General features: G+C 39.1%; 3 protein-coding genes and 1 non-coding gene across 13 annotated transcripts in view; 2 read left to right on the top strand and 2 right to left on the bottom strand.

Annotated features, from left to right (window-relative positions):
- The window catches only part of TRIM13 (tripartite motif containing 13), a 54,397-nt gene extending 37,453 nt beyond the window's left edge, over positions 1-16,944 (top strand). For 2 of the 6 annotated variants that reach the window (XM_084981695.1, XM_084981694.1), the window contains exons 2-3: positions 5,101-5,210; positions 15,344-16,944. In XM_084981695.1, coding sequence (XP_084837821.1) covers positions 15,352-16,575 — 1,224 coding nt within the window. In that variant the 5' untranslated portion in view covers positions 5,101-5,210; positions 15,344-15,351 and the 3' untranslated portion in view covers positions 16,576-16,944. Of the gene's footprint in view, positions 1-4,333; positions 4,545-5,100; positions 5,211-15,343 lie in introns of those variants that run through there. The other 4 variants (XM_021065578.2, XM_021065576.2, XM_021065579.2 and 1 more) reach the window with 4 other exon arrangements.
- The window catches only part of LOC146398562 (uncharacterized), a 119,326-nt gene continuing 94,783 nt past the window's right edge, over positions 2,770-27,312 (bottom strand). For all 5 annotated transcript variants that reach the window (XM_084981753.1, XM_084981751.1, XM_084981752.1 and 2 more), the window contains one exon: positions 2,770-4,820. In XM_084981753.1, coding sequence (XP_084837879.1) covers positions 4,009-4,449 — 441 coding nt within the window. In that variant the 5' untranslated portion in view covers positions 4,450-4,820 and the 3' untranslated portion in view covers positions 2,770-4,008. The remainder of the gene's footprint in view (positions 4,821-27,312) is intronic.
- On the bottom strand, positions 3,977-4,053 carry MIR3613 (microRNA mir-3613). The gene has a single exon (NR_130447.1). It is a non-coding gene; the product is annotated as a microRNA mir-3613 (primary transcript).
- Positions 4,334-27,312, top strand: KCNRG (potassium channel regulator). Its single transcript, XM_084981732.1, has 4 exons — positions 4,334-4,544; positions 5,101-5,210; positions 15,344-19,086; positions 23,485-27,312. Exons 3-4 carry the CDS (start codon positions 18,503-18,505, stop codon positions 23,723-23,725), a joined length of 825 nt encoding a protein of 274 aa, XP_084837858.1. The 5' UTR covers positions 4,334-4,544; positions 5,101-5,210; positions 15,344-18,502; the 3' UTR covers positions 23,726-27,312.

The raw sequence follows: 27,312 nt of genomic DNA, 5'->3' as shown, positions 1-27,312 counted from the left end.
TGAGCAAGGGCAGGGACCGAACCCGCAACCTCATGGTTCCTAGTCGGATTCGTTAACCACTGCGCCATGACGGGAACTCCTGCTTTCATCTTCTTAGTGTCACATACACAGTTATTCAGTTGCTTCCCATTTCCTACAGAATGAAGTTCAAACTCTTCTGACATTCAAGTCATTCCACAATTTGGCTTCAAGTTTATTTCCAAAGTAGGCCATGTTCTTCACTGCCTTGGCATCAGTAAAGCTTTTTCCCACCCTGATCTTGTGTTCCTCACTTCCAGTGTTTTTTCTTTCTCATCTTTAAATCCTACGGTCTTTAAAGGTTCTCTTTGACTTCTGCCTCCCCTGTGAAATCTTCTCAGATGCTTTCATGCCTTCCTCTGAGCTTGTCTTCACCACTCATGTTGGCTCTTAAACAGCCACTATTATGCACTATTTCTGAATTAGTTTATGCTTTTAAAAAAGACTTTCTGTTCAACAAAATGGGAAATTCCTCAATTAGTGCCTAGTACAATCCTAAGTATATAAATATAAGCATATGCTAATATCATCTTAATTTCCTGACATTTTACTTTATTCTTGTAATTTTTCTTTCCATCTACAGAAACAGCACAACCAACTGTTGCTTAAGTGTTTTTCATTCTCTCCCAAAGCTAAGATCTTGCTGTTTTACTCCATTTAATGTGTGAACTGAACTGTATCAAACAGAATTTTGTTCAAACCACAGACCAATATCTTTTAGGTAAATTTGTCTTTTGTGCTAAATGTATTTTTACAGGTAGATTTTTTTTTCTTTTAATGGAATATTTTGGATGTTCAATCAACTTCTCAATTTCAATTGTAGAGTTTCAAAAAATACGGCAAGGTCTTCCTTTCCTTGTGTGAGATTTTCTTCCTTTTCCTCTCTTTTTGCTACGCACAAGGAAGAAGGTAGAGCAGAGGAAAGACATGGACTTTTTAAAAAGCCACCTCAGACTAGGGGTAGAAAAGGAGAAATTATGATGCTACTTCCTCTACTGCATAGGCAGTTTAGCTCTGCTTGAGCCTCATATTTACAAATCCAAAGCAACTGCTATTCAAAACAAGCATGTTTTTTTTTTTTTTTCTTCCATATAGCAGTAGCAACCATTTATTAAGTACCTCCTATATGTCAGATACCAGGTTGGTAGCTTTTTTCTCCTTTTTCAGCTGCATCCATGGCATATAATGGAAGTTTGCAGGCCCAGAGATCAAATCCGAGCTGGAGCTGCAACCTACACCACAGCTGCAGCAATGCTGGATCCTTAACCACTGTGCCAGGCTGGGGATGGAAAAGGTGCCTCCACAGAGACAAGCTAGATCATTAACCCGCTATGCCACATCAGGAACTCCTGGTTGCTTTTTATGTTACCTAATTTTCATAATCAAGTGAAACATGATCCTCATTTTACAGAGGAGAAAATTGACGCTTAAAGATGCTGTCATTTGAACAACTAGTAAATGGCAAAGCTAGAATTTGGATGCAGAACTGATTCCAAAAATCTGTTCTTTTTGCTACACCTTGCAACATCAGTGCCTTGTATTGCCAGGAATTCTTGTTGGGGAATGCTGGGGCTTGCATTCATGACATTAGCAGCTATCAGGAAGGGAAGGACAGCATAATAATGAAATATTCCAGTGTATCTGAAGAGGCTCACCAGTACCCTCTCCTGCACACTGTTATTCCAGTCTTAATTATTAGATGTTCCCTATTCTGACAATTTGCATTTCAGTGCACATCAAGTTTGGTCCTGTCTCTTTTGTTGTAGAACATCTGATCACATGCCTTGGTAGGTGAAAGGAAAGCTGGTAGAAGACTCAGAACCAAGCCAATGGTATGAAAAAGCCCACGACAGAAAGAATATATGTATAACAAATGTATAACATTAGAAATTCTACCCATAAAAATATATTTATCACAAAAGGCAAACTTAATAAGACTCCATCTTAGACTTATTGCTGTGCTGACATATGAAATGCAATCTGAAGCTTAGTTTACATATTTGAAAAAGTCAATAGAAGGAAATTCCAGTGTAACAAGAATTTTGACAAGCCCTCAGTGTTAACTCTAATGGGATCTCATTACATTGTGCCCTTCCAGGAAGGATATAGCTACATATGTAGGTTTTAATCCAGCATTTATTTTCTTTTTCTAGTCACACTATATGTGGTGATTCTTTCATTAGCTGTTTTATTAGAACCATGGGAGGAGAAAGAGGTTACTCTTCCCTATTTTTCTACACTTAAGAGAGTTCAATACAAAATGTTCTCCTAGTAGTTTTTAAAAACCGTCTAGGAGTTCCCGTAGTGGCGCAGTGGTTAACAATCCGACTAGGAACCATGAGGTTACGGGTTCGGTCCCTGCCCTTGCTCAGTGGGTTAATGATCCGGCATTGCCGTGAGCTGTGGTGTAGGTTGCAGACGCGGCTCGGATCCCGCGTTGCTGTGGCTCTGGCGTAGGCTGGTGACTACAGCTCCAATTTGACCCCTAGCCTGGGAATCTCCATATGCCTCGGGAGCAGCCCAAGAAATAGCAAAAAGACAAAAAAAAAAAGGTAGGTGTAAAGATTTCTATGCAGAGTTAACCAGTGTTTTACATTAAGTTGGGCAGAAATTTATTAACTGTTATCTAATACCAACCAGATACATATAAATATGTATTATATAATTAAAAAGAATAATCTGTGATTTATAAGTTAATAACCTTTCACTCTTGTATCATTTTAATATTAGGTATTCAAAATGTGTCTACAATTTAGTTTTGCTTCTTATTTTTATTTTTATTTTATTTTATTATTATTATTTTTTTTAGGGCCACACCCATGGCATATGGAGGTTCCCAGACTAGGGGTTGAATCAGAGCTGTAGCCACTGGCCTTCACCACAGCCACAGCCACGCCACATCCAAGCCAAATGTACGACCTACGCCACAGCTCACAGCAACTCGGGATCCTCAACCTACTAAGCAAGGCCAGGGATTGAACCTTAGTCCCCATGGTTACTAGTCAGATTGGTTTCCGTGGAGCCAGGATGGGCACTTCTTGTTTTGATTTTTAAAATAACACTTATTCAGCAGAAAATTGGGGTTTTCATTACAGTGTTACAGAAAGAACCTGTACCTGGAATCTGATTTCAGAGTCTGAACTCTGTCTCTTGTTTTTCACCTTGGATAAGTTACTTCATCCATTTCCTCATCTATAGGATGAAGATAATAATTTCCATTACACAGTGTTCTTATGAAGACGAAATGATATAAATTGGGTTTAAGGGGGACACACACAAATATCTGGGCATCTCAGAAGGGAGTGGGGAGGGGCTTTTTATGGGGTTTGAACCAAGCATTTTTAGTCACTGGGTCCAAGAACTATTTGGGGGGTAGGCCTGGAATGCCTTTTACGCCAAATTTTACTTCCAGAACCCAGACTTCCCCAAGTGGGGGGTGAACTCAACCCCAGGGCATATTCTGTGATTTTTTTTTCCTTTGCTTCACTTCCTTCAAGAATGCACATTCTGGGGGTGCCATTCTTCCATCTTTGTAATCTTTTTGGAACCACTCATTGGTAAGTGCTTAATGCACTTGATGTTAGACAAGGTCCCTATAAAGGAGGCTGGACGTTCGAATAGCGTCAGGTTAGCGGCAAAGAGTTTAGAGCCACATTTAAATTCTTCCTTCTCTCCAAAGGAAAGAGCAGTGGTGTTTTCCCTAAACAGAAATCTTGAATTGGTTTACTAGTGTTCAGCTTAAAGCCTGCAAAGGAATAGGTGCAAGGATGAGGCGGGGTATAATAGTTATCTATTGTGCTTGGACTCTGGCCGCAGCCTTTGGCTAGAGTCGTTGCGTTACTCACAATACGAGTGCCCGTCCCACCCACCCCTGGCTGTGGGGTGCTAAGCACTCATGCTTCTCCGTCCCGCCAAGCCGCTGAGGCCGGGCTTCTGATCCTGAGAGATGCAGATGAAGCGGTGTGAAGGGTTGGGCTTTTTTTTTTGTTCCTAAAAATGCAACGAACAAAAAAAAAAGTACAACAATCCAAACCCAACCATCTTGTTGCGCACCGGCATTCCTCCCAGACAGCTCCTTCGGGAAAAAGCGCTTCGCGTCGCCTGCGCTCTGTCCAGGCCAAGCCCACAGGTCTGCGCGATCCACGTCCGCTTCCCGGCGTCCCGGGCACGGCGCTGCGCGGGCGCGCGCAGCCCTTCTGCAAGGAAGAGGAGCGAGCAGTGCGGGACCCTCCCCTTTTGTAGGCTCACCGCGGGCGGTGGCAGTTGGAGATACCGGAAGGACTCCCGCCTCCCCTCACCCACTCCCTCCACCCGCGGAAAAGCGAGACCCTGGAGAAGAACAAAGACAAAGCCCGCTGGGGAGGCGGACCGAGGTGCCAGCGCCGGGGGAGGAGGGCGTTGGGCGGGGCCCGGTCGGCGCCGCGAGTCCATTTTGCGGCCGTTCTCGGCGGGTAACGCGCGGTGCCCGCGGCTGGAGGTCAGGCAGCTGCGTGGCTCCGAGCAGGTCCCTTTCAGCGGCCCTGGAGGTCCGAGATAAGTACCCGCTGCCCGTCTTTTACCAGGGAAGGGGGTTGGGGGGACTTGCCCTGGCTGGGAAGGCACCTGCGTGGGTGGGGAGCTGGCGGAGCGCTCAGTTCGCGCTCCAGTCCCAGCATCGCAGCCGAAAGCAGCCGGGCACTCGACCACGGGGTGGGGAGGAGCGGTGTGCGGCCGGGGCCCGGGCAGCACGTCTCGTCTCGTCTCCAGAAAACCTGCTGGGCTACCAAACACGCCCGGTTTCTCTGCTAGCGCCTAAGTATAGCCTACAAAAGAAAAGGCGACCGTGAACCGGAGTCAGAGCACGCGACGACCCTGTGACACTGAACCTGGGAGGCTACTTGGCGCCCGGGGGAGGGCGCCCTAGCCGAGAAGCTCCTTAGCACAAAGATCCCTAGTCTCTCCCATGCTCCTGGCTTTTTCACCAGGTCCTAATAGGCTGGATCTCCTTGTGGGGGGTGACTGAAAATACTGAGAATCAGTAAATACTAAGGATTCTGTGCAAATAAATGATTAATACCCCCTTTCTTTGTTCTTTCTTTGCAGTAGCCTTGTCTGATTACCAGTAACGACAAGAAGAAAAAAGAACAAAACCCGATTGCTTTGCCCTGGGAAGTAGTAATCCTGACCAATACACCTGCTTGCAAGAGACAGAGGTAAATCACAAAACTTTAATCTGCATTTTTTTAAAAAGAAAGTGCCCAATTTCTTTAGGCGCAAAACCTTTCAAAATTGAATTCTGTGTAAAATGTATGTTTCTACCCTCCTGGTCTTTGTTCTCTTAATATTTTGTTAAAACTCAGAAAAATAGATTACATATTTGGAAAATTCTTTGTGACAACTGTTTGAAATATATTGTAATCCAAAGATTTATATTGCAAAGGAAAAGAGGCTACAGCAGCATTTTTTAAAATAATTTTTTTTCCCCCTCCTGTGCCATGCTGCTAGGGCTTCTACAACAGGGATTGAGTTTTCTGACTCAGGAGACCTTTATATAATAGGTATTTTAAAAGCAGAATTTCATTCACATAGCCACTCCCTGTGGTAGACTTGATGGAGCTGCTGATCAACTGGTTATACTTGATGCATTTCTTCATGCTGTCCTGTCTTTCCCTAAAAATACCATCTTTTTGTACCAGCTGATGTACTAAGCCTTCTGGCAAGTCCTTCCATAGCACCAGGTTATTTTCATTCTCTACATTGATTGGTTGCCTGGCCCTGTTTCTGCCATAGCTATTGTTCATATATGCCTGTTTCCATGAACATGCTTTGTATCTGCTATGCTATGTAATACTTTGCCTTCTTTTGAAATTACAGTTCCAGAGAGTCCACCTCTCTTTTAGGATCTTTCTTGGATAATGCATGCATGCTCTAACTTAATATCGTAAATGTGTATTTATAGTTTTCATAGTATCTGCACACATATGTAATTAGGTCACTTTACATTTATGTTGTTCAGCAGTTTACAAAATTGTCACACATTACTTAACCTTTCCAAGAACATTATGAAGTAGGTACTGTGAAAATCCTCATTCCATAAAGGATAAAACTAGTGCTTCAAGTTAGATATTCAGACACAGGTTCAGTGCTCTTCATCCTTCACTGGGGAGCCTGTTACAACCTACTTTGTAAAAATTGGAGAATTTTAGAAAGGATTTAGAGAGCTCATGATTAAACTTCCCCATTTGATGAATAAGGATACTGAATTCTTGACCCACTTTCCAGATAGTGCTGAAGTCTAAGAATTGGGAAATTCAGGTCCAATGCTTTACTTGCTGTGTACAGGGTTTTTTTTTGGGGGGGGGGCTCATTTTTTTCACCTTTAAAGTTAGGTGTTTAAAAGATCTCTAAGATGTTTTTAAGCCCAGTACTTCTGTTTTATTCCTACACCATAACTTTTAGCACCATATATTTTCTATATATTGGTAATACACAGTGTGTACTGATATTGCCTTAAAACTCTTTATATTTTAAATTTAGTAGGCACAGTAAAAATGTATGTTTTTTTTCTTTTTTTGTTTTTTTTTTAAGTTCTATAAAAGTGTGGTTCTGTTGTAAGGTCAGGAAGTGCATGGGTAGGTGAGGTCAGAAGGTGGTATATACCCTTTCTAGAGGGAAATTTGGCCATCTTTTGAAGAGCCTGAAGAAGGTTCCTACTCTTTGACCCACCTACCAGTACATTTAAAGGAATCATATAAGGAAATAATTAGGGCATTAGACTTTTCTGTAGGGTGTTCATTAAAATGTTATAATACCCTTAAAACAATCACATAAGGAATAGCTTTTATGTTTTAGAATTTTAACTGTTGCATTTTAGAAGAATTGATAACAATAGGGGAATGCCTATGATAAAACAAATGAAAAAAGTGGATACAAAGTTATGCTACCAGTTTTCTTTCTTTTGTTTTTTTGTCTTTTGTCTCTTTAGGGCTGCACCTGAGGCATATGGAGGTTCCCAGGCTCCGGGTCTAATCAGAGCTGTAGCTGCCAGCCTACACCACAGCCACAACAATGCGGGATCCAAGCCATATCTGCGACCTACACCACAGCTCAAGGCAATGCAGGATCCTTAACCCACTGAGCGGGGCCAGGGATTGAACCCAAAACCTTACGGTTCCTAGTTGGATTTGTTTCTGCTGCACCATGATGGGAACTCATATATATTCTTAAAATATATGTGTGCACAAACGTACACAGGATTGGAAGAAATATGCCAAAATAATATTTGCAATAATATACCAAAATAGGGTGGTTAGTCTTTGCTGATGTGATCATGGGTAATTTTTTCCTGTATTTTCTATGATCACAAATTACTTTTATCATTTTAGAAAAAAAAAATCCAATTGCATGGACTAGGCAGTGGGGGAAGGAAGGATTGGGAATTTGGGATTAGCAGAGGCAAAGTATTAAACACAGAATGAATAAACGACAAGGTCCTACTGTATAGCAAAGGGAACTATATTCAATATCCTGTGATAAACCATAATGGAAAACCATAATGGAAAAGAATATAAAAAAGGATGTATACTGAGTTTGCTGTACAGCACAAATTAACACAACATTGTAAATCAACTGTACTTCAATGAAATTTTTTTTAAAAACCTAAGCCAAACAAAAAAATCCAATTGCATGGATAACTTATCCAACTTCAGTTGCTGTCAGCCTTCCATGTCCTTTTGTAAGGCATTTATTACACCTTTTAGAGTGATCATATCTTTGTAAATATGCTGTATTTCTGAATTTAGGGCAGGAATTGGCTTTTGGCTTATATTTCCTCTTTTTATATATCACTAGATCATTGGATTTTTTGTTATTCATGAAAGACACTGCCATTGTCATTACTTTGCCTTGGGACTCTAGATAACTAGAATGGTACTAGAGGAATAGTATTCATAACAGTTAACCAAAAATAGGTGTCCTCGGACATACAGAATAGTTACATTTCAGTTAAGCCTTCTCTAAGTGGCTTTTTTTTTTTTTTTTTTCCTTTTGTCTTTTCTAGGGCCACACCCATGGCATATGGAGGTTCCCAGGCTAAGTGCTGAATTGGAGCTGTAGCCGCTGGCCTATGCCACAGTACACCACAGCTCACGGCAATGCTGGATCCTTAACCCACTATGTGAGGCCAGGGATCGAACCTGCAACCTCATGATTCCTAGCCGGATTCGTTAACCACTGAGCCATGACGGGAACTCCTAAGCCTTCTCTAAAGCAAATTCCTGTAATGTAAACTTACTCATTTCCATTATAGGTGTAGGTCCATTTCTACAGAAAAAATGAACTGAAAAGTTTTGCCAGTAGGTTAAACTATTGTCTTTCCTATAGCATAAGTTCTGCAAGTACATCCTACTTGGCAATAGCCTGGTTTCCCACTTAAAACTCCCAGAGGATGTCTTCCTTTCTTCCCTTGCACGTGTGTAGTATTGGATATGAGCGAGGAGTTCCACCACCGGTATGTAGAGTATAGCCAACCTAAAAATTGCTTAGCTTTCTACTTGAAATATTTTCAAGGTTTACTTAGAATAAAATGGGCATGTAACTCTGCACTGAGCAAAGGGAAGTTTGTTCATACATTTCCATCTCAGAAGTTCTAATTAGTTGCTAAGTAGTGCTTCTCAGTTATCCACTAAATACCTGTTTTCACGGGGCACAGTATTACATACTATGTAAATAATATCACTAATTTAGATAGATCTAGCTTGCTATGTAGAAATGCTTGACTTTGACAGTATTTTCTGAAAGCTGGAATTAACCTCAAATGCAAAGCTAGTTAATGAAAAATTTTTAGTAGATACCTCTGTTGGGGGTAATTATTTAGATTAATGATTGCCAAGTTTATTGTTGTGTAAGAAGACAGTTTGGTCTGTGGGTAAAATTTTGCCACCTTCATTTAAACCTGTTTATTTTTTTCTTTTTCTTTCTTTTTTTTTTTTGCTTTTTAGGGCTGCACCTGCAGCACATGGAGGGTCCCAGGCTAGGGGTCCAATCAGCGCTACAGCTGCCAGCCTACACCACAGCCACAGCAATGCCAGATCTGAGCCATGTCTTCCACCTACACCACAGCTCACAGCAACACTGGATGCTTAACCCACTGAGCGAGGCCAGGGATGGAACCTGCATCCTCATGGTTTCCAGTTGGATTCATTTCTGCTGTGCCACAGCGGGAACTCCAAACCTGTTTACATTTATTTTGGAGAAAAGAAACCAGACATTTCTGGTTTATAGTAGCTCTGCAGAAGTCAGTAGTCCCAATTTAAGTTAATTTTAACTCTTAACAGGTAAAGATCAATGATCTGGGTCTGGTTGATACTAGAGTAGGAGAATAATTTAGGCTCAAATTCATATACTCATTTTATTCAAATTGATTTCATCTGGGTGGGAGAGCTTGGCATTCACCACCACTTGGTGTCCTCATAGATTTCTCAGTAGTTGTACATAAATGGGATGGGGATATCTGATCTAGCTGGCGTCCTGAAACTGTTGATTTATATGATTACAGAATAATATCTTGGGTGATTATTAGGTGACACAGGGAAAAGAAAAAAGGAAAAGATAAGTAAGGTAAGGAGGAGGGTAGGAGATAAGGAGAGAATAAAAGGAAATCAAAGGTTTATTTCTTGAAATAGTGTGGGGAAGATGAATTTTAAAAAGAATAAACAGGCGTTCCCGTCGTGGGTCAGTGGTTATTGAACCTGACTGGTTTCCTGGCCTTGCTCAGTGAATAGGGATCCGGTGTTGTTGTGAGCTGTGGTGTAGGTTGCAGACATGGCTCAGGTCTGGCATTGCTGTGGTGTAGGCTGACGGCTACAGCTCTCATTCAACCCCTAGCCTGGGAACTTCCATATGCCTTGAGTGCAGCCCTAAAAAGATAAAAGACAAATAAATAAATAAACAGGAGTTCCTGTTGTGGTTCAGTAGATTAAGAACCCAATATAGTGTCTGTGAGGATTCGAGTTTGATCCCTGGTTTTGTTCAGTGGGTTAAGGATCCAGCATTGCTGGTAAGTGTGGCATAGCTTGCAGTTGCAGCTGAGATCTAGTGTTGCTGTGGCTGTGGTGTAGGCTGGCAGCTGCAGCTCTGATTTGACCCCTAGCCTGGGAACTTCCATATGCTGCAGGTGGGGCCATAAAAAGAAAAAAAAAAAAAAAAAAAGAATAAACAAAGCAGAGAGTCAGGGCAAAAATAGTGGCACAGAGAATAGAATGAAGTAAAGGAAAAAAAATTTTTTTCTGAGTTTGGACTATGAAGGTAATAATGACCTAGTTTTTATATTCTTGGGAATGTAACCTTGGTCCCAAAACTTGTGAACTTTCTGAGTAGGTGGGCTTTCCAAGCTGCTGGACCTTCTGTGCTAGATTTATTTTGCCCTACTTAGCAGGAATCCTACTTAATTTTATGGCTGTACCTTTGGCATATGGAAGTTCCAGAGCCAGGGAATGAATCTGAGCTGCAGCCGTGACCCTATCCCCACTGTGCCAGGCGGAGGATCAAAATGCACCTCTGCAGCAACCCAAGGCACTGCAGTCGGATTCCTAACCCATTGCCCCAAGGTGGGAACTTCTGGCTTTTTCATTTTTAATATTCTGGTTGTTGTGTTACTGTTTGCATTTGTACAGATTGTTGTTGCTATCTACCCTCTCAAGGTAGGATAGATAAAACAGTTTTTGTAGTCTTCCTTGAGTGTGGATATCTTGAAAATTTGCTTGAAAATAAATCTATGCTAGTGCTATACAACTGTGCATTTGTCAAAACTCATAGACCTGTGTACCAAAAAGTGAATTTTATTCTACATAAATTAAAAAATATATTTTAATGTACAAATATGGTAAGAAAATTAAGTTGAAAACCAGAGAGGTGGTAGACAACTAGGTATATATTTGGTTACTTTGTTGGTATAAAACTTGGGAAATTTTTAATTGGTGGGAAGATAGATTTTTATGCTTCAAAATTTAGACTTTAGAAACACATTTGAAGGAAGAAATGAATCTTGGAAAACTTGTTTGCCTTTGTACTTAATTTAACATTGGTTAAGTTGAAAGTTTATGACCAGCAAACAATAATTTCATTCCCATTAAGTTTCTTGATGTCTTATTGGGAAAAAAAATGTCCCCCAAAAGAGGGGATATTACATACATAGTTTCTTCAAAGGAGTAAGCTTAATTGATTTAGATTTTTATCTGTTGGCCATACTTTAAGAAAAGGATCTAGAAGTTCCTTTACTGTGAAGCACAGCCTTCACTTAGACTGAAAATCTTATTATGTATTTTCCTTTAAAACCTTTAAGGCAACAAATCTGCCATGGTTTCTTGGATTCTTGGCTAATATGTCTCAATTTTCAAAGTCAGCTGTGGTCACATAGTTTTGTCATAAAGGTTTGAGTATAAAGCTAAGAAAAGAAAATAGAGTTAGTTTTAATATGAATGAAAATGAGAATCTTTATAAACCAAAATTTCTAAGTCGTATCACTAAAAACAGAAAAATAGGATCTACTCTGATTTTTCATGCAGTTGTTGTTTTTTTTTTTAAGGGTCTTTCTAAATAGTAATTTTTTTCCTCTGGTCCATTTTAAGAGCTATAAGTTGATTATGGCTTTGGGATAGCTGTTTATTATTTCTGAATTTTCCTGTGTGTGACATTTTCCTTTTGATCATATTTGATTCCCTTAAAATTCTTCTTGGCCCCAACTGCAGTATTCTTCTCAGTTTTCTTCAAAGTTTCTCTTTGTCTTGGGTGTCCTTTTTCTCCTCATTGCCAAAACACTTGGTATCTTTTGCGTTTCTTATTTAATATGCTTGGATAGGATTCTCTGGAAATACTAACCTTGCAAGGATGAGTAAATCAGGTTTACTTTATTGAATGCTGCCACTACTGCTTTCCTATTTCTCCTGTTTACTCTAAAATCTAGCCTTAGCGAAGAATTTTTAGGTGAAAGATGATAGCAGTGGAGTTGATAAAGTGTAGAACCAGGACTAGGGATGGAGGATCATCAAAAGTTTTCCTCCTTTGTTCTGAAGGGTCAGAATGTTTTACAGCTGCTTGATAATTTCTCTTAGCACGCTAACCTCATTCTCTATAGGTATTCTATTCCCAATGCTTTTCAAAGTTTGTATGATTTCTCATGTCACAAAATATTTTTTGGAAAAATAAGCTCACCATACATCTTTGCCATAAGACACTAAACTTGATAGAATACTCTTTCAGTTAATTCTATATCTATGTGTATTATTTATTATACATGTATTACACTTAATATAAAACCATAAGCTAATTAGTCCTGCAATCTGAACTTGTCCTTTTTTTTTTTTTTTTTGCCATGCCTGGAATGTGGAAGTTTCTGGAACAGGGATGGAACCTGCACTACTGCTATAACTGGAGCCACTGCAGTGACAACGCCGGGTCCTTAACCCACTGAACCTTCAGGGAACACCTGAGCTTATTTTTTAAATACTATTTATCTTCTAGATTGTAGCTCCAATTGTGATTCTTAAAATTACTGTCAAAAGTTACTTACTTTTGGTTATAAGATGGCACACAGATTGTTAGACCTTATTTTATTTATTAACTTGGTGAAAATGTAATACATATATCCCTCAGTAAACTGAAGAAGGACATATTTATCACTATTTTTGGTTTTAAAACTTTAGGGAAGAAGTTCCCATTGTGGCTCAGCAGTAACGAACCTGACTAGTATCCTTGAGGATGTAGGTTCGAACCCTGGCCCCACTCAGTAGGTTAAGGATCCAGCATTGCTGTGCGCTACAGTGTAAACTGCATTTGTGGCTCAGATCTAGCATTGCTGTGGCTGTGGTGTAGGCTGGCAGCTCCGACTTGACCTCTAGCCTGGGAACTTCCATATGCCGCGGGTGCGGCCCTAAAAGAAAAAAAAAAAAGAATAAATTTGTAGGAGTTCCCACTGTGGCACAGTGGGTTAAGAACCCTATTGCAGGTACAGATTGCCATGAAGTGTGGGTTTAATGCCCAGCCCATTGCAATAGATTAAAGGACCATGCATTGCCGCAGCTGTGGCTTGGAACTTCAAAATGCTTTGGATGTAAACATTCCAAAAACAAGAATAAACTTACTTTGAGAAATGGTATACTGTAGCTCAGAAATCTCAAATATTCTGGTCATAGGACCCTATTTCACTCCTAAAAATTGAGGCTCCCAAGAGCTTTTGTTTATACGTGTATTATGTATAAATATTTACTCTATTAGAAATTAAAACTGAGAAAAAAATATAACTCATTTAAAATAACAATGATAAACCTGTTATATGTTATAAACTGAAAAATAACTTTTTCAAAACAGTTGTGAGAAGGGTGGCATTGTTTTACATACTTATAGAGGTCTTTAATGAATTGCTATTTAATAGAAAACTGGAGTCTTTTATCTGCTTCTGCATTGCACTCATTGCAGTAAGTCATTTTGGTTGAAGTACCCAAAAAACAAAATCTGGTTTGGCCTTGCGCAGATAGGAAGTTGGTGAAGGGAAGAATATTTTAATGGCCTTTTCGGATAACTGTGGATCTTCTTTGATACTATACCAAAACACAAGTGGTAGTTCCTTAAAAGTTAGTTACAGTATGGAATCTGAAATCATGTTTTTGAACATAATGGCTTTATGATCTTTCACCCATGCGTGATGTGTAATATGCATTGGTGACTTGAACAAATTAGTTCACTGTGTAATGTAGATCTCCAAATATTAACATATTTCATTTACACAATGATCTCTCCCCTAAAAAACCTAAAACCCACATTTGTCAATATCAACACATTTGATTTGAAAAGTCTTTAAGCTCTTAGGTAGCAAGTATATTTTCAAAAACCCAATTTTCACTCCAAAAATTGATCTTTATCCTTGGCAAGAAATACTATCATTTGTTTTCCTTGAGGTAATGGGCTCATTTTGTTCATTTTCAAGAACATGTCTGCCAGGGGTTCCTGCTGTGGTGCAGTGGGTTAAGGATCAGGCTTGTCTCTGTGGAGGCGCCAGGTAGATCCCCAGCCCAGCACAGTGGGTTAAGGATCTGGCGTTGCTGCAGCTGTGGTGTAGGTTGCAGCTCTGGCCTGGATTCGATCCCTGGCCTGGGAACTTCCCGAAAAAAAAAGAAAGGAAAGAAAGTCTGCACAGCCATAATTTGTCATTTGTTGTTGCAAGTAAAAATGCTGTTCCGTGAACGCAACAGCTGGTTGAGCTTGCAACTCAATCACCTAATTGCTTTTCCTCCAAACAGTATCTGCTGGTATGCAACATAAGTGCTTGGCGTTTACTTCATATTTTGTTACACAAGATATTAAAGAGACATGTACACAAGGATCAAGATTTAATAAAATGAATGATTTTTACTGCTTCATCCAGAACATTCTAAATTAACACTGGCTGCCCCCACCCATGCCCCATTGTGGGTGTGTGGTGGTGAAAAATACAGTGACCAAGAGTCCAGTTTGGTGCTACCTCTTGCCTTGTTTGATTCTTTCTAGGGCTCCAGCAGTATCTACTCACTATTGCTTTTACAGTACATTGTCAACATTGTGCCAAAAGTAAATAACATCTTAGTATTACTATGAAAATAGAATTGTCCTCACAGATGCCCTGGAATGGTCTTAGGGACCCTTCTGCCTACCAGGTCCTGAGAACTTAACTGCTCTAGACAGCATAAGTGGCTTTGATTACTATTACAGTGGTTTTAAATATTCATTTAGTTCTCTAGGGAAGAATGAATTGCAACTCTCTCATTTTCTGTTTTTACCTCCGATTTTAATAATTGTAATCTTACTTTTGAAATAGAAAAATATGCCAATTTTTAATAAAAGTCTACATGAGGCTACATGCTTAGATTTATATTCGGTGCTTTTTTCTTTAAATAGCATACCATTTTATAATTGTGGGCCCAGACTAAAGAACTCATTCTTTTCAGACACTGAGTGGCTTTGTTTCTGACAGCTAGTAGTCAGCTCTGTTTTAAAACAAGCAGTTGGGTTCTGCTGGCTCAACTTGCAGTTGTCCTAGTCCTAACCCTGTCTCAGCCAAAGACTGTTGTTGGAAAGCCCACACAAAGGCCTTGTGTACAGGGAGTCCTACTAATAAGGAGCATGTTTGAGTCCCAGCAGATTAAATCTGCTTTGGTGTGCATTCCCTTCCTAAATTTCTTTTATTTCCTTTGTTTGACTGGTTATTTCAGTGAAAGATCATTTGTGATGACTGTAAAGATAGTTTCTTCTAATTATTCCATAGTCTGGAGGGGATCACTGGATGTAAAATGAAATGTTTCTTTCTCTCTGGTAGGAGATGTGATGGAGCTGCTGGAAGAAGATCTCACGTGCCCAATCTGTTGCAGTCTGTTTGATGATCCTCGAGTTTTGCCTTGTTCACACAACTTCTGCAAAAAATGCTTAGAAGGGCTCTTAGAGGGGAATGTGCGGAATTCACTGTGGAGATCGTCTCCATTCAAGTGCCCCACATGCCGTAAGGAAACTTCAGCTACCGGAGTCAATAGCCTACAGGTTAATTACTCCCTCAAAGGTATCGTGGAAAAGTATAACAAGATCAAGATCTCTCCCAAAATGCCAGTGTGCAAAGGACACTTGGGGCAGCCTCTCAACATTTTCTGCCTGACTGACATGCAGCTCATTTGTGGGATCTGTGCTACTCGTGGTGACCACACCAAGCATGTCTTCTGTTCTATTGAAGATGCCTATGCTCAGGAAAGGAATGCCTTTGAGTCCCTCTTCCAGAGCTTTGAGACCTGGCGTCGGGGAGATGCTCTTTCTCGCTTGGATACCTTGGAGACTAGCAAAAGGAAATCTCTACAGTTACTGACTAAAGATTCAGATAAAGTGAAGGAGTTTTTTGAGAAGTTACAACACACATTAGATCAAAAGAAGAATGAAATCCTGTCTGACTTTGAGACCATGAAACTTGCAGTTATGCAAGCCTATGACCCAGAGATCAACAAACTCAACACCATCTTGCAGGAACAGCGAATGGCATTTAACATTGCTGAGGCTTTCAAAGATGTATCAGAACCCATCGTATTTCTGCAACAGATGCAGGAGTTCCGGGAGAAAATAAAAGTAATCAAGGAAACTCCTTTGCCTCCCTCTAATTTGCCCACAAGCCCTTTAATGAAGAACTTTGATACCAGTCAATGGGAAGACATAAAACTAGTAGATGTGGATAAACTTTCTTTGCCTCAAGATACTGGCACATTCATTAGCAAGATTCCTTGGGGCTTTTATCAGTTATTTGTGGTAGTCATTCTTCTTGGCCTTCTCATTTTCTTTAGTCCTACCATATTCCTCGAATGGTCTTTATTTGATGAAATCACAACTTGGAAAGACAGTCTTTCAAACTTTAGTTCTTATCTGACTAAATCAGCTGATTTTGTAGAACAATCAGTTTTTTACTGGGAACAGTTGACAGATGGGTTTTTCATTTTCAGTGAAAGACTGAAGAATTTTACTTTGGTGGTGCTGAACAATGTGGCAGAATTTGTGTGCAAATATAAACTATTATAAAATCTGTTTCAAGGACATAGTTCTGTGTCTTTTGTTAGAAATTTGATAGAATACAGAGTGGTAGAGTTCAGATGTGGTCAAGATTCTAGGGAGATATCTTCCTCCAAAAGTATACCTTTCAAAAATAATGTCTTATACATGTCTTTGAAATTAGGTAGCATAAAGATAAAAGTGAAATTTAATAGTGTAGGCCCAAACCTTCCTTCCTTTTTAGAGTGCTTTTGAAATAAGCATCCTGTCCCCAATATTGGTTGTGTTTTTGTTATGAAAAAAGGGGAGGTGAGAGCACACGATTTAGTATTGTACTGATGAGGTAGTATAATAATGATTGTTCTTAAGCATGTAATAAAGACTACTCTTGTAAAGCCACTTTTTTTGGAGAGTGTACATTCTTTAAAAAAGGATTCAGATGTGATGGATTCCCAACTTTTTCTGCAGAGGGTTGATTTTCTTTTTTCTGATATAGTGTAAATCTCATGTAACCAAAAACTGGCATTTTCTTTACTAAGTTTACATTTTTAGGAGGGTAGAGTTTTATTTCAACTTGCCTTTTATCTGCTTAGGTTTTGTAAATTTATCATGAAAGGAATTTGGTGGTAAACTACAAAAGTGTTAGGCAGTTGTACAAGCAAAGGCACAGGTTACAAAAAAAAGGACATGGCAAGAGCAGGAAATGGGAAAGACTTTTTTATTGGCAGCTAGGTATTGTTCCAAAGTATCAATGGCAACTGTCCAGCCAGTTGATTCACTTGTTTAAGACTTTTTTTCTCTTTTTGGCCATATCAGCCGCATGTGGAAGTTCCCAGGGCCAGGGATCAAACCCACGCCACAGCAGCAACCCAAGCCCTAGCAGTGACAACACTGGATCCTTAATCTCCTGTGTCACCAGAGAACAACCAAAGAATTTTTTTAAGAGTAGTAAGCCTAATTTGACAGTCAGATAGCAAAGTACATAGCAATCAGCTAAACACTAATGCTGTCCTATCTGCTCACGGGAGATTAAGATGCCCTATCTCTCACAGGACAAAACACTTAATTTTTTCACCGAGTTTAGAATTCACATGAAAACAAGAAGTGACTTATCTTAGAACTGCTTTCAGTCAATCTTATTTCTGTCATGGGACAAGACATTCCTTTGACAGCCCAGAGTATCTTTACCCGAATCCATTAGTTTGGGTGAGAGAAAGTAACACAAGCAGGGACTGGAGAGAAAGGTGGCAACTAAATTTAAAGTACGGAAGAATCATTCTAGCTATGAGAAGAGTCAAAGCTGCTAGTTGAGCTAATGGTTCCCTTGTCCCCAACTGATAGCCCATGATTTAGTCACTAAATTGCTAAAGAAATAAGACAATATTTCTCTGTAAATCCTACCTCTCCCATATGGACTCACAGCAGATAAGAGATCTGGGGAGGGGAATACTTTTCTGCTCCTGATATTTTTTTTTTGGCCATGCCCACCACATGTAGAAGTTCCCAGGTCAGGGACTGAACCTGCACCATGGCAGCAACCTGAGCCACTGAACACTGGATCCTTAATCCACTGTGCCACAAGGGAACTCCCTGTATATATATTGAACAGTAGATTTAGATGAGGTTTTCATGAAGGATTTTTTTTTTTAAATGGGATACAGTAAAGGAATCAATGTGACACCTGTCCTCAGATATATTGGCCATTTCCCTTAACTATCCAGTTCCTCATCTTGCTTTTTCATTTTGTATACTGCAAGTTCCCAAGCAACTCTCAGATTGTAAACATGGCTATGGATACACTATTTGCTTTACAATAGTTACCTGGAAATCTAGGTCTCTGTTTGTATTTTCCCCTCCCCCACATTTCTTAATCATACTTAACAGCATTTGTGGTTATAGGTGATTTATAAATTCCTAAGTGTGTCATGGTTTGTAGCCTCCAGTTTGAAGCAAAAGAATGAGTACTCAGGAACTGGTCACTTTGAATGTGGGAGGAAAGATATTCACCACAAGGTCTTCAACCATAAAGCAGTTTCCTGCCTCTCGCCTGACACGAATGTTGGATGGCAGAGACCAAGAATTCAAGATGGTTGGTGGCCAGATTTTTGTGGACAGAGATGGTGTTTTATTTAGTTTCATCTTAGATTTTTTGAGAACTCACCAGCTTTTATTACCCACTGACTTTTCAGACTATCTTAGGCTTCAGAGGGAGGCTCTATTCTATGAACTTGATCCTCTGGTGGATCTCTTAAACCAAGAACACCTGCTACAGCCGAGACCTGCTCTTGTGGAGGTGCATTTCCTAAGCAGAAACACTCAAGCTTTTTTCAGGGTGTTTAGCTCTTGCGGCAAAACAATTGAGATGCTAACTGGGAGGATTACAGTGTTTGTAGAGCAAACTTTGGTGGCACCGACCTGGAGTAGTAACTCCTTCCCTCCTCAGATGACCTTACTTCCACTGCCTCCACAGAGACCTTCTTACCATGACCTGGTATTCCACTGTGGCTCTGACAGCTCTACAGACAACCAATCGGGAATCAGGTATTTTGTACTTTGCAGCCTCTTTTCTATGCCAGTTGCTGATTTTTTCCCCTCAAAAATTAAAGTTTCTCATACTTGAAACTTTTCTTGGAAAAAATGACTACTCAAAATAATTTTGGGGGGTAACCAGTAGAGTTGGGTGGAATGACCAGGTAATAATTGTCCAACTGGGATACTTTTTAGAATGAAAGAAAGAACTGTTATGTGGGACAATGGGAATAAATCAAGATTGTCAAGGGAAAACTGGGACGATGGTCAATCAAGTTGTAGGAGGAAATGATTTTATGGATCATGTTCTATTGCTACGGAATGAGATGTCTTTTTCTCCCTAAGAGATTCTTTTAGTGGCTGGCAAATAGTAAAGGCTCAACAGTTTGTCTTGATTTTCTTATACTCTGTGTATTTTTGTTCTTCTGGTCCTTCTGATTTGATGACAGATTTTTTTCTCCATTCCACTTTATTTTTAAGCACCCTTAAGGATGATATATCCAATGGCAAATTTGATATACTGTTACATCTCTGGCACTCAGACAACTGAGAATATTGGGATAGGCTGTCAGTATATTAAGGAGAGTTGCTTCTGAGTCAGTTTATTCACGTTCTCCCCCTGTTTTTCTTGGCTGGACCCTAGGGCTGATTTCTGCTCTACTGTCATGGACACTTTTTTTCCCTCCTTACAAGTGTCTTAATGCTGTCTCAATATTATTTTACTAATTGTGAAAGCTAGATTTAATTTTCAGAAGGAAAAAAAAAAAGTCTGCATATGTTCTTTACTGATAGCATTAAAAATAAATTATATTTTATATTTTTTTGGGGTAAAGATAGATTGACATATTTTGGGATGTTTTCTTAACTTCTGCCATAGCCATTGGGAACAATCAATGTTTGCCCCTCCTACAACATACAACGTGGCCCTGCTTATGAATTTAAGAACCCTGGGCAGTATGACAGTTCTTATGTTTTTACACTTTATATTTCCTGCCCTTCCAAAGAGGTTGAAATGTCATTTTGGGGAATGAGATCCAGTTAAATTAACAAGCTGATTGTGAAGAAAACCTAAGACCCTATCTTTACTTCAAACTGTCTTAAGATACCTCTATACACAACTGGTGGGGCACTAACAAAAATAGAAGGGAAATTACTATATATTTTTTTTAATTGTGTGATTAAGATCTTTTTGGGGATCTCTTCCTAAAAAGTTAAAAACCTAAGGAAAAATAGTATCATTGATTTCAAGAAGAAACATACACGGTAAAAAGATATCCTGGGGGAATTCCCGTTGTGGCGTAGTAGTTAACGAATCCGACTAGGAACCATGAGGTTGTGGGTTCGATCCCACCTTGCTCAGTGGGTTAAGGATCCTGCGTTGCTGTGAGCTGTGACGTAGATTGCAGACACGGCTAGGATCCGGTGTTGCTGTGGCTCTGGCGAAGGCCAGTGGCTATGGCTCCAATTAGACCCCTAGTCTGGGAATCTCCATGTGCCGTGGAAGCGGCCCTAGAAAAGGCAAAAAGACAAAAAAAAAAAAAAAAAGTTATCCTGGAAATACTAAATGCTATTTTAAAACTGCATTTGGAAAAAATGATTATAACCTTGAAAAACATTAGAAACTCAATTTGGGATATTCTTTGTGTGTACATATGACAGTAGTTTCCCCTTTGTTGTTAAGTGTTTGTGTTTTACAAATAGTACAAGAATTTTTTTCATCTTAATAAGAGAATGGCATTATATCTAAATTCCAAAATCCGAAGCTGTCTTTAAAATTGATTTTTTTCGCATGTCACCAAATAGTATTCTTTTCAGTTGTTTGAAATTTAGAATTTTTCCCAGCCTTTAAGTAAGTGTTTGTGATTTTTCTTTTTCTATAGTGCCAATTTCAAAGGGAAGTAGATAACCTGAATAAGATGACATTATTGGGAGTTCAGGTGATCGGATGAAAACTCCTGGTTCTAAAAGGTCCACCTTGAGTACATAACTACCTAGCTAGCAATCATTTTTATTTCTTGATCACTCCTTGGTCTGAATCTGTCCATTCTGATGTTTTCTGAAGGTGGAAAGTGGAGGAGTAAGCCTGAATGTCTCCTCAGAGTCTGGCTTATCATCCAGCTGTTCAGTATGTTCTACTAGTATGATTTATCACTCTAAGGTCTTGTTAACCTAGCAGTTTGCTCAGTTATTCTCTCTCAAGTTCACAGTACTAGAATACTTGGAGAAGGCCATTCATATGATCACATTATCAAGCTCAAGTTATGGTCACAGGATTCTAGAGTCTTTTCGAATAGCCATATTCTAGCTGACCTTTCTGTTTTAAACCAGCTCAAATGGAAAAGTGTAGTTTCCTTTTAAGTTTTTAAAATGTTTTGATTTTCTATTCCCCATTAGTTTCTTTTATCCTTTCCTTGTGCCTTGAAAGCTTTCATTTCTTAAGTTGCCCTCTTAAAGAATCAAGTGTTTTGGCCCAGTGATTTCTTGTAAGTATATTCCACTTTGTTGTCACCTACTATATACTATTTGCATCTTAATTTTGTGAGATGTTCTATAACATTTTTTCTCTTTGATAAATATTTCTAGGCTATACAACTAAGATCTGGGGCTTGGGGGTATATAAAATGACTTACTAATGCTAGAAATGTGCTGTATTAAACATAATAAATTTTTTTGATATGTACTTTGTAGTTTTAGAATTCTTACATTTTCTTAATTTTTAAATTTTTATTAAAATATAGTTGATATACAATGTTGCACCAATTCTGCTGTATAGCAAAGTGACCCAGTCATACGTTATATATATGTGATGTTATCTTCCATCATGGTCTTTCTTATATTACCTTCCATCATGGTCTATCCCAAGAGATTTTTTTTTTTTTTTTTTTGTCTTTTGTCTTTTTTTGTCTTTTGTTGTTGTTGCTGTTGTTGCTATTTCTTGGGCCGCTCCCGCGGCATATGGAGGTTCCCAGGCTAAGGGTCTAATCAGAGCTGTAGCCACCGGCCTACGCCAGAGGCACAGCAACGCGGGATCCGAGCCACGTCTGCAACCTACACCACAGCTCACGGCAACGCCGGATTGTTAACCCACTGAGCAAGGGCAGGGACCGAACCCGCAACCTCATGGTTCCTAGTCGGATTCGTTAACCACTGCGCCATGACGGGAACTCCCATGTTGCTATTTCATTTTATTATTAATTCTTTTCTTTGCCTAGAATAAGTTTCTAAACATGAGATATAATAACTACTCTAATTAATTACAATTAAAAGTAAGCTAGGGATGTCCCCAAGGCTCTTTTTATTTTATGAAACCAGAGATAGTTTAGATTGCTGCCTAGAACTAATTTAAGTTAGCCTTTTCTTCACATCTCATACACAAATGTGGGAAGACACAAAGACATAAAAATATCTTGGATGGCAGATAAAGAAGGGACAATGTAGCTATATCTTTGTGGACAAGTTATGCTGACATTGTTAAAGCAACATCTGAAAAGCTCAGGTATATTTTTCTTGAATTATGTGTATTGGTTCTATTGAGTTTTCTAGGAAATAGAAAGTTTTGTCATTTTGACTCCTGAGGGCTTTCGACCCCCTGATTTGCTCTTCAACAGTGGACACTTTTTGAGAAAAACAATAAAATCTTTTTGACATTTAATATCTGCAAAATTTCACCTGAAAAAGTGCATTTGATAGGAGTAAGTCACAAAAGAAAATCTGTAATGTTGGTGCTGATAATAGGTAAAATTAGATCCAGGGGGAAAGTTGGAAATGTATCAAATGTCTACTAAAGTCATTGAATCAATTAATTAAATTGGTTAAAACAATGTTTAGTAAATTGAAAACAAAATTAGAAATAGATAAATTACATTACATCAAGATTAAGCTAATTTAATTGTCTGCTCCAGAAAATAATTTCTCAATGAATATTCATCAATGTTAGTTAGCTACTTTCTATTATTTATTTATTTATATATTTATTGCTTTTTTTCTTTAGGGCTGCAACTTCCATAGGGCATATGGAAGTTCCCAGGCAAGGGGTCTAATCGGAGCTGCTGCTGCTGCCAGCCTACACCATAGCTCATGGCAATGCTGGATCCTTAACCCACTGAGCAAGGCCAGGGATAGAATCTGCATCTTCATGGATACTAGTTGGGTTCCTTACTGCTGAGCTGCAATGGGAAATCCCCAATGTTAGCTATATTCTAAATGTGGAATTAAAATAACTGGAGATCACAGCAAGGTCTCTATTTTCAGTAGCCTGGAATTACTGATTTGGATTTATAAACGAGGCCTTTAAATCAAATCTGATCAAAAATGGTATGATGCCTTTGAGGTTATAAGTCCAATTTATGTGTTTAGTTTTGCTAGTTATTAAAGGGACGCTTTATAATTGAACATTTTTGTATGTCCTAGGTATGTTTCTATAAAACCTGATAACCGAAAACTGGCCAATGGAACAAATGTACTCGGCTTACTGATTGACACTTTATTAATGGAAGACTTCCATCTGGTCAGCACCAGAACAGCATCCTCTGAAGACAAAACTGAATGCTATAGCTTTGAAAGGATAAAAAGGTCTGAAGCTCTCACCATGAACAAAACACTGAAACCAGGGACTATCCTCATGCCACAGCAATCTGAGAAAAAGAAATGAAGTTTTCATTCTCTTTTAGAGCAAAGATAAATTGTCATTTTTTTGGTTTTGAAATTTCACATTTAGGGATATATGTTAATCAAATAGGTACTCAGCCTAACTTTTTGGCCTTGTCCTCTACTGTGCCACCTTGGAGCAACCACACCTTACCAATACTTAAGCCACATTAAGCGCTTGCTGCTCTCTAAACACCATGTACTTGGTACTTTGATGCATGTTCCTTCTACCTTCAATGCCTCTTTCCCTTTCTCTTCTTCATGAACACTTATACAGCATTCAAGAATGGGCTATGTAATCAGACTGCTTGATTTCTAATCCCAACTCAATCACTTAGTAGCTATACAACTTGGGCAAGTCATTATTTAATCTCTCTATGCTTCAATTTCCTCATCTATCAAATGAGGATAATAAATATCTCCCTTATGTGACAAATGAGGCTCAAAAAAGATAATGTAAAATACTCAGTGCATTGCCTGGCACATGGTAGGCACTCAGCAACTGTCAGTAATGATGATGATGATTCTGAAGATAGGTGGTCCACTTTCAATTGCACCTCTTCTGTGAGGTCTTATTTTCCTCCTTTCCCAGGGATATTAATTAGCTCTTTTCACTACATAGACTTTTGTGCCATCATAAAAACAAATTTTTCTTTTTCTTTCTTTCTTTCTTTTTTTTTTTTAGGGCTGCACTTGTGGCATATAGACGTTCTCAGGCTAGGGGTTCAGTTGGAGCTATAGCCACCAGCCCACACCACAGCCAGAGCAACACAGGATCCAAGCCTCGTCTGCGACCTACACCACAGCTCATGCAACTCCAGATCCTTAACCACTGAGCAAGGCCAGGGGTCAAACCTGTAACCTCACAGTTCCTAGTTGGATTCATCTCCACTGAGCCACAACGGGAACTACTAAAAACAAATTCTTCTCACTTGAATGTGAGCTCAATCTACTCAACAATTTTTTTTTTTGGTCTTTTTTTTTTTTTTTTCTAGGGCTGTACCCGCGGCACATGGAGGTTCCCAGGCTAGGGGTCTAATCTGAGCTCTAGCCACTGGCTTATGCCACAGCCACAGCAACACGGGATCCAAGCTGCGTCTGCGACCTACTCCCCAGGTCACAGCAATGCCGGATCCTTAACACACTGAGCAAGGCCAGGGATCGAACCCACAACCTCATAGTTCCTAGTCGGATTCGTTAACCACTGAGCCACGATGGGAACTCCTCCTATTCAACAATTTTAACACCAGTATGTGTAAAGCACTGTGCTAAACATTTTGTGAGAAAAATAATACCTTTTTTACTAAGTAGTACCTACTTTGGTGAAAAGCTATAACTTCTACTAACAGTTAAAATACAAATATTGGAGTTCCCATTGTGGCTCAGTGAGTTAAGAATTCAACTAGTATCCATGAGGATGTGGGTTTGATCTCTGGCTTTGCTCAGTGGGTTAAGGATTTGGTGATGCTGCAAGCTGCGGCATAGATTGCAGATGTGGCTTAGAACTGGCATTGCTGTGGCTAAGGTGTAGGCCAGCAGCTGCAGCTCCAATTCAACCCCTAGCCTGGGAACTTCCATATGCCATAGGTGCAGCTGTAAAATACATTCCTCTGACTTAGTGAGTCCTCTTGTAGGAATTCCTTTTATATATGTGTCATTTAAAATATTGGGACAGGAGTTCCTGCCATGGCACAGTGGGTTAAGAATCTGACTGCAGTGGCTAGGGTCGCTACAGAGGTGCACATTCAATCCCTGGCCCGGCACAGTGGTTTAAAGCATCTGGAGTTGCTGCAGCTGCAGTGTAGGTCACAGCTGTGGCTCAGATTCACTCCCTGGTCCAGGAACTTCCATATGCTGTGGGTGTGGCCATTAAAAATATATATATTAGGATAAACATCTAGAAAGGGAATCATTAAATCAAAAAGCACCAAGCACTTTGCACACAGGTTAAAAACATCCAGTGCAGGCAGGAAGTCAAGCACCATTTTAAAAAGTACAATTCATTCATTCAAAAATATCTTAAACATTTGTTGGAGACTATACTAACTTTTCAGAATTAAAATATGAGTAAGACAAAAATATTTATTCTGGAGTTCCCTTGTGGTGCAGCGGGTTAAGGATGTGGCATTGTCACTGCAGTGGCTCAGGTTGCTACTGTGGCACAGGTTTGATCCCTGGCCTGGGAACTTACACATGCTGCAGGCACCACTAAAAAAATTCTAATTCTCAAGGAACTCACAAATGAGAAAGTATATCATCATAAGAGCAAAATTAGAAATAAACTCAAAGTTCATCAATAGGGAATGGGTAAATTATAGTTCAAACAATGAAATACTGTGCAGCCTTTAAAAAGAATGCAGCAGCAGCTTATGAACTCACAAGGAAGAATTGTCAAATATTTATAAGTTGAAAAAAGTGAAGTGTAAGACAATGTATAAATTAGGAAAATATATATCCACTTTATATACAGTATATAGTTTTCATTTGTGGAAAAATATATAATACTCATATTAGATATTGGTCACCTCTGGAGAGGGAACTGAGTGAGATTTAGGTGGGGGAGGAAGACTTACTTTTCACCAGACTAGGTAGGTTTATTTCTTTAAAAAGGAAGAAAAAGCCATACCTGAAAGATTGTGTGTGTGTGTGTGTGGGTTAGAGGGACTGTTATTACATAGTATGGGCTATTATCTCATACAGACACAAATTTTATTCTGTGACCCTTCCTGTAAAACCCCTACCTTTAGTAAAGAAATTTAAAAAAATTTTTTAAATTTATTATTATTATTATTGCTGTAGCATGCATGTAGGAGCTTGACATGAGATCTCAGTTTCCAGACCAGGAGTAGAACCCAGGCCACAGCAGTGCTAGTGCTGAATCCTAACCACTAGACCACCAGGGAACTGCCTAGTAAAGAAATTTTTAGTAATTACCTACAGATTTGTATAAGTTATAGGGAATAAGTTTTTTAAAAATTTCCTAATAGTACCTCAAAAAGTTATATATCACGGAAAAGTGCAAGATACTTCACGATTGGTAATGTTAAGGTCAGCAACTGAAAACAAAGACCCAAATAAGAAAAAAAAAGCCTTTTGACTGTTTTGTTTTTAGTGGCATTTACCCCTTTTTTACAGCAGAAGAGCCAACTTAGTTGTTTTAGTCTCTCATCTTAGTTTTGGGGATGATGTATCTGGTCTTGTTCCCTTGCTAGCATCATATTCTAAGGTACAATATTTCTACATTGCTAAGTTTTTTGCATGTATGTGATTTAACTAACTGGGTATAGTTGGCATGGTTTTATGTGTATGTATATTTATGTGTAATTCTGTATAGTGCTCTGCTGATAAGATTATTAAAAACTGATAACTGGTTAAAAGAATACTTAAGCAAAAAATATGGATCGGCAAGGAATAAGACAGGAAATGTTTAAATTGCTATTAATGTATTCTTAGTCATTCACACTTGTAGAAACTAGTTTGAAATGAGAAATAAAATGTTCTTTTTACTGAGCTAATAGAAACATTACCTATGGAAACATGTAATATACATAAACTTCATTCATTCATTCAATAAATATTTATTGACGTCTA

The sequence above is a fragment of the Sus scrofa genome, chromosome 11 (genome assembly GCF_054392235.1).
Source record: "Sus scrofa isolate SSC_HxYL_T2T_F1_AM1 chromosome 11, Sscrofa_HxYL_maternal_Yorkshire_Landrace_v2.0, whole genome shotgun sequence".
Lineage (NCBI taxonomy): Eukaryota > Metazoa > Chordata > Mammalia > Artiodactyla > Suidae > Sus > Sus scrofa.
Note: the sequence above shows the minus strand (reverse complement) of the source record. Positions and strands in the feature narration are given on the sequence as shown.

What these genes read in the sequence shown, in the direction of transcription:
- KCNRG (XM_084981732.1), top strand. Translation starts at nt 18,503, where the DNA reads ATGAGTACTCAGGAACTGGTCACTTTGAATGTGGGAGGAAAGATATTC. An exon ending in GACAACCAATCGGGAATCAG is followed by an intron (nt 19,087 to 23,484) that starts GTATTTTGTACT and finishes TGTATGTCCTAG; the next exon opens with GTATGTTTCTATAAAACCTG.